The sequence below is a fragment of the Callospermophilus lateralis genome, chromosome 5, assembly GCF_048772815.1.
Source record: "Callospermophilus lateralis isolate mCalLat2 chromosome 5, mCalLat2.hap1, whole genome shotgun sequence".
NCBI lineage: Eukaryota > Metazoa > Chordata > Mammalia > Rodentia > Sciuridae > Callospermophilus > Callospermophilus lateralis.
Window position 1 is genome coordinate 159,762,956 of NC_135309.1, and position 6,858 is coordinate 159,769,813.

Here is a 6,858-nt window from a genome sequence, read left to right on the forward strand (position 1 = left end):
AGTGTTACACTAAATGCTCATATGGTCTATCATACAAAGCTCTGGGAGAACCTAGTTTTTATTCATTTCATTTCATGAAAGTAATTGAGAATAGAAGAGTTAATTTAACTTGTCAGAAACGTGTAACAAGAGGCAACATCGCGGCCAAGAGCCAGGTCTACCAGCAACGCTGTGATTTCCACCAGTGGGCTACAGGAGGGAGATGCAGCTGGTGAGGAAAACGTAGCAACGTGGTGCAGGGTGCCTACATCAATTAAGCACCTGTTACATTCTTAGCGTTTTGTTAAATACAGGGGATGCCAAGTTGCTTCCTGGAAGAGTCAGCAATTAGTTGAAGAGGGAAAATGAACCCAAAGAACTGATCTGAACTTCAGATGACAGGAATGTGGAGACGAACTCCTCTGAATAGTGTGTGAGTTTTGCAGGCCTCGGAGGTAGAAATCAACAGAGGGAGGAATGCTCAGAAAAAGAAGGAGGCAACAAGGAGCCAGCACCCTCCCAACGAAGAGAGCTTGAATCTGAACCCGCAACACGGAGAGTCTCAGGTGGAGGCATGGCTGAGGGGAGCCACACACAGGGTCCAAAATGGTAGACCACCCCAGAGGGGCAAACTGTAGTTTAAGATAACACGTCAGTGTATCAGCGATGACATACAGGTGGAGTGCCAACCAGGGTGATGCCAATCATAGTGCCTTCCCCCGAAGGTGCTCAGGAAATACTCAGTGAGGGAAGAAGTGGCTCCAGTTCAACAGACCATCCTGGTGTCAATGCCAAGTTGTAGAATGGATGCAGATACCAAAGGACTGAGCCCAAAGACCTCACAGGGCTTCTCCCATGACTAACAATCACTGAGGGAATACATAATTAGCACGACCATCAAATCTTAACAGAGCAATCTCAGCTCTAACAGGGTCTCCCAGTTTTCAGTGGAATGTATGATTCCAAACATCAGTAAGCATCACACTTAACAGGAATGGGTATCGCATGCCCGACCATCTATGTCAGGGACTTCTCAACAAAAGCAAACCACAATGGATGCTCTGCTTAATGGGGCAGATGTTGATAATATTTAGCATAATGCAAATGAATGGGTCTATCAACTCAATCCAAGGAGTCAATCGTGAAGAACATCTCTACCCAAACGTCTTCATCGCTGAAAGAGAGAAAAAATGAAATGCAACTCTGTTACACAGAGTGAAGATTGAGGGTTTTCACATAAGGAGGAATTTCCACAAAGACGGCCATTGTGCCCAGACAAGAACTGGGAATCCAGACCTCCAATGCTTTCCAGAGAAGTTACTCAGAAAAAGCCCATGCCCTGTGACCTGGCCCCGACTACGCAGCTGCATGACCCACTGGACCTCAGTTTCCCCATCTGTAGAACTCCAGCCCTACAGCAACATGGCTACAGCCTTCCTCCACAGTGACAAGGAAAATGCCATCCGCTAACAGACCTGGGGGCTCCTTCTGTGTCTAAGGACCTTCTTGCATGTACTAACTTGGATCACCGCCTTATGAAGCAGGTGCCATTCCATTTTACAAACCAGGAAACGGGAATTAAACAAGTTGCCCAAGGTCCCAGAAGTGGAAACACAGAAAGGGACAAAGCCAGAATTCCAACATAGATAGATGCTCTTAACCACTGTAGCCTACAGTGTTTTCACAACAGGGAAGGCAAGTTGAATTTAATCATGCATTTTTTTTTTCTTAAAAAAAAAAATGTTTCAGGTACTGAGGATCAAATCCAGGCACTCATGAATACCAGACAAGTGGTCTACCACTGAGTTGCCTCTCTAATCTTAAGCATGTATTTTAATATCAAAAAGATGCCTCCAGTTTCTTTGAGACTTTTTTTTCTACTCCTATAAATTGCAACCACCTTTCCTGCAGAAAATTACCGTTTTTCCCTGGTTTTTGTTTATGCCACAGGTAAATTATAACTGAAATGACTTTGTGAATTACTGGTTGCAAATTATGAACACCCGCGGAGCAATATTCTCCTGCATGTATAGAAATGAACAAAAAGATGTATCTTTAGCCACCTTTGCTCCAATACCTAGGAACATGCTCTGTTGTTTTCCACTTCCAGGATTTGAGGCTCAAGAAAGAAAGCACAGAACTTCCTAATCCTTAGGGGAGATCTGGGGTGTACCTATGTGCCTTCCCAATCTTCAACCTTTCAAAAAAAGGGTGTCTTCCATCCACTAGGGGCACTGAAAGATTGAATTAATAAAGCTTGTTTCCACTTATCAAATGATAGGGTCCGTTTGTTTATTTTGGAAAAATAATATTATTTATTAGTAGTAAAATACTGTCTGACTTTTATCTTTGTATGAAGAATGAGATAAGAGTCAGATATATTTACCCTTAGAAAAAAACACCTAATTCTGGAAAATTGATTGATAATGAAAAGTACTTATGGTTCTGTTCTTAAAAGCCAGCTCACTCCATCAGCATAAAAAAGGTGTCACATTCCCATTCCTGCATAGTATACCTACTTTTATTTAATAAAAGTGGCAGGTTTTATTTCATGATAATGTTAAATTAACAATAAAAATGATTTTATTGAAGTAACTGACATAAAATTTATGGGAAGAAACAGTTCTATTCAAATTGAGATATTGACTATTCCTAATCATAAACTTTACCCAAACAAATCTGGCTGCAACCAGCTGGTATTCTGACAAATTAAAAAATGGATATCAACCTTTCCTAACAATGACAGGCAAGTTTTGAGAAAAGCTGGCTGATTTGAAACATCATAAATGAGAGAATTTTTTTCTAAAAAGGAGTTCTTGTGCATTCACAGATGAGAACCAGATCTCAAAAACAACATGAGATGATAGATGTATGACTTGGTGTGGTCTCACTAGTTCTAAGTTTTCTGGTTCAGGGGTCAAGCTTATTTTGGTCTTCCCACTGGACTCTCCCGTGCCTGACACTTGATAGGCACTCAATAAATGGATGTAGAAAAAAATCTAAATCAGACTTTAAACTAAAATTTTCCATACAAAGCAATAGAAAATATTATTAACTAGAATGTGAAATTTTAATATTCATCATCCTGTCTTCTATTCATTTTGTTTCCTGTATTTGGATAATTCTTAACAAGTATGAACTAAAATGAATTTTTGTAGATTTTTATATAGAAAATAATGAACTATGCAAAATTACAAAGTTTCAATTCAGGTTTTATTTTTACAGAATAGTAAAACTACTCTGAGGATCACTTTAACTTCATAGTCAATAAAGCAGAATCATGGATTAACTAGAGATTGAAATAAAACAAAGTCATTATTTGAACAATTTCAACAAGGAAAAAACATAAGGAAAATCAAAACAAAGCTTGTTTCCCACCCCCTTTTAATATATATTTCAAATCCCTTCATACAAAGGCAATTACCTATAGTAAAAAAATCTCTATGTACTTGGGATATGCTAAAATCATCCTGTAATCCAAATGTTCTAGGAGATCAGGAAGGTGCATTAAGAAAACTGCCAGATTTTCTCTACTACAAGAACTGATGAAAGTCTAATGGAAATGAAAACCAGGCAGATTCAGGGGAAGGAAGGAATCCATCCAAGATTTCAGGGAGCAAAAATAGATCTGCTTCACTCCTGAATTACATGAGAGCCCAGCTATTCCAGCAAAGTGCTCCAAGGTAGGAAACCCGGCAGGGCCCAAAGCAGCCACAGTACTTCCACCCCAAAGTCAGACCTTTCAGAAGCCAATCTCTGCTCATTCAGGGACACGAACTCATCCCCACCCATGTACATGCAGCTCTAAAGTAGCACCACTTCATCTTCAATGTTCCTACCACCAGCTCTCTTTGACTATGCAGAGGGAGAATGTCTTTTGAAAAGTAGAGCTGCTGGCTATGCTATTACTAAAAACAAAATGGAAATGAGCTATTGAGAGCTCAGAATTATCCCAGTGCTTTCTACAGTGCAATTTTGTAAGACAGCACCTATGTCTCCCAGACACTGCCCATTTCAAACAGCCCTGCAGCCACGTCTCCATCTGAAAAGAGCCCTCTCACCACATCCATTCAATCCAGTCACCCTCTATGGGAACACTTCCACACAGCTCATCACTGCTAAGGATTTACACAGTAGGAATGAGACCATGGACGGGTATAGCAGAAAGCAGGTTCCATTCCACTGTCCATCCCCCTGGGTGACAGACATGCCATGGGGAATGCCCACTCTGTGCTTCAAGTGATTCAGCAAAGAAGGAGTGGAAATGATGGCTATCAAAGAATAATAAAGAGGCCGTGAATAAAGTTTTAAAAGGATACTATGCCACATTTGCACCAAGCCAAACAGAACATAAAGGAAGTTTTTAAAGAAACACAAATATGAAGAACAAAGACAGTTCAGAGAAAGGTGCTTCAAACCCCACTTCACTAAATATCTCACTGACCCATCCAAGAACATCTATATCGATGAGGTTTAAGAATTAAAGTGTCCTATCATAGAAAACAAAGTAATGTGCACAGTGAACATGAGCTTCACACTTGTCTAACTGTATTAATGGTACTATAAATAGGCCATCACCTGCTGCTCCTTCTTTCCATTTAGAAAAGAACAAGCCAGAACAGTTAGAATTACAGGCTCAGGAGAATCGCAAGCACAAAGGCCCTGGCAGAATAGATTTCCAAAAGAAAAGTCGTTCATGTTTTCTTCCCTGCAAGTAGAGGAACAGAAAGAACATGTCTTTAGAGACTGCTTGCCCAATGAGATGGACAGAAATCTCTCTCCAAGTCCTTTTTATCCTAAAAGCAGTAAAGAGTGACAGAGATGCTCTTCCAGGATATTCAAGGCTGGTTCCATGTGAGGGTGTGGGGCGTCTCTCTATCCACAGTAAGACTACAGGAAGCAGTTACATTACAAACAAGGACCACTTTCTGACCTGTGACGTCATAGCCTCCCACACTGGATTTGCTCTCCTTATCTCTGGAACTCACTATGAATACAGCAACCATTGAGTAGTACAGAAAAAGAAGAAATTATTTTAAAAAAAAACACGATGGTAACATTCTTCCCATGCATAATATGTGAGCACCATCTGGCTTAGGATACCCAAAACAAATTATCAAATACCAGAGACAGCTATTTTGAGCATTTAGTCAAATATAATCAAGATCCACTTATTTGCTCCTGGAGATAAATAAATATGAGCATATATTTGCACTCTAAGATCAAAATTTATCATTCAGTGGAGGCATTACCAGCACAACCACGAATCAAAAGAAAAAAAAAATCCTGAATAATCGAAGGCTTGCACACAATCTGCACACGCATACCACGGGCAGTGCAAAACTTTGAACCACACACTCAGGAGAGATCAGTAACAGGAAGTTACCGCCATCTACAGATTTCCTCTCACTGTTTAAGGGAGTGTGCCAAGATTTCTGTTGAAAAATAAAAACTGGCAAAATTGGCATTAGCTGTTGAGCTGCATTATGCTCCTAGTGATGAAATGGACTTTAATAACCTAAACGAAACTGTAGATACGTTGACTAACCCTCCAAAAATTTAAAAAAAAAAAAAAAAAAACCGCGAGGGTCCGTCTGAAATGCTGCTTCATTGACGTCTCCTAAGATGTAAAATGTGCAACTGCTCAACACTCCATCACTTTCTGTCTCCGGGCTAAACAGAAACAGATTTAAAGGCAAAGGTGTGCAATCGTATCTTGTCATATCTTTTTGCATTTCTCTTGCCATTCGCTAGCTACTTTCCCAAGGCAGGCTTTTGAAAAGGTGAAAAATGCCCAGACCTAACTGAAACCCCAGCTCAGGGGCTGTCAGTGGACTGGGATGGAGGCAAGAGCGGACGCTCCAAGAAGCCCGAGGGCTGATTCTGTGGAGACCTATCGAGCGGATGTTGCAGGCAGCGGCCGGGGAGCAGAGCGCAGAGGAGTTTGCCAGCGGGTGCGCAGAGAGGTAAAACCCACACGCTCTGCCCGTCCACCTGGCGAACACCCTGTCAACTTTATTTTGGGCAAAGAAAGCCTTCCAAGGAAACTTTTCCCCTGCCCGCAACCCTGCTCCAACCAGGCCGGCCACGGGCCGCCAGGCGGAGCAGCCAGCAGCCGGCCAAGCGCAGACCCGGGCGGGACGTGGTCGCGGGCTAGGTCCTTTCTGGGGACGGGGAACGCGTGGGGCCGAAGCAGCGGAGAGGCCACTCACCAGCCCGAGCGCGAAGAAGACAGCCAGCAGGGCGAGGCAGGCGCCCATGACGATGAGCAGCAGGAAGACGATCAGCGGGTGCTGCTGGCTCATGCAGTAGTAGGACTCGTACAGCCAGTCCCGGGACCGCTGCAGCCCGTCGCCGCCGCCCGCCGCAGCCGCCGCCGCCGCCTCGGCGCGGTCCCGCAGGTAGCGGCGGCGCCGCATCGCCTCCTGCCACATCGGGGCGGCTCGCGGGGCGCCCGCCGTGCGCGCCCGGCCGGGGCAGCGCCTCTAGCCGCGGCCGCCCGCGTCCCACCCCCGCGCCGCCTCGGCCGGCCGCTGCCGGCACCCGGAGCTGCGCGCAGGGGCCTCCGGCGCAGGCGGAGCTCGGCGCCCCAGGTTGGGCGCGCTGACGCGCGGGCGGGGGCCGGGCGGCGGCCTCAGGGCAGCTCCAGGCGCCGCCGCCGCCACCGCGCGGGAGGGGGCGGGTGCGACAGGGGCCCCTCGGCCCGCCTCTCCCCACCCGGCGCGGCGCAGCCGGCCTCCGCGCAGAGGCGGCGCCGGCCCGCACCCACCACCGCCCCCCGACGGCCAGGCTGCGCGCGGGCGGAGGCTAGGGGCTGGCGTCCAGCGGGGGAGGGGGCACCGCTGCCCCCCGCCCCAGGTCGCCCTCTCCTTCTGCCCT

General features: G+C 45.6%; 1 protein-coding gene across 1 annotated transcript in view; it reads right to left on the reverse strand.

Moving 5' to 3' along the window:
- Nucleotides 1-6,413, reverse strand: part of Adcy2 (adenylate cyclase 2) — a 380,087-nt gene extending 373,674 nt beyond the window's left edge. The window contains exon 1 of the mRNA XM_076857485.1: nt 6,192-6,413. Coding sequence (XP_076713600.1) covers nt 6,192-6,413 — 222 coding nt within the window. The remainder of the gene's footprint in view (nt 1-6,191) is intronic.
- Between the last annotated feature and the right edge of the window lie 445 nt (nt 6,414-6,858).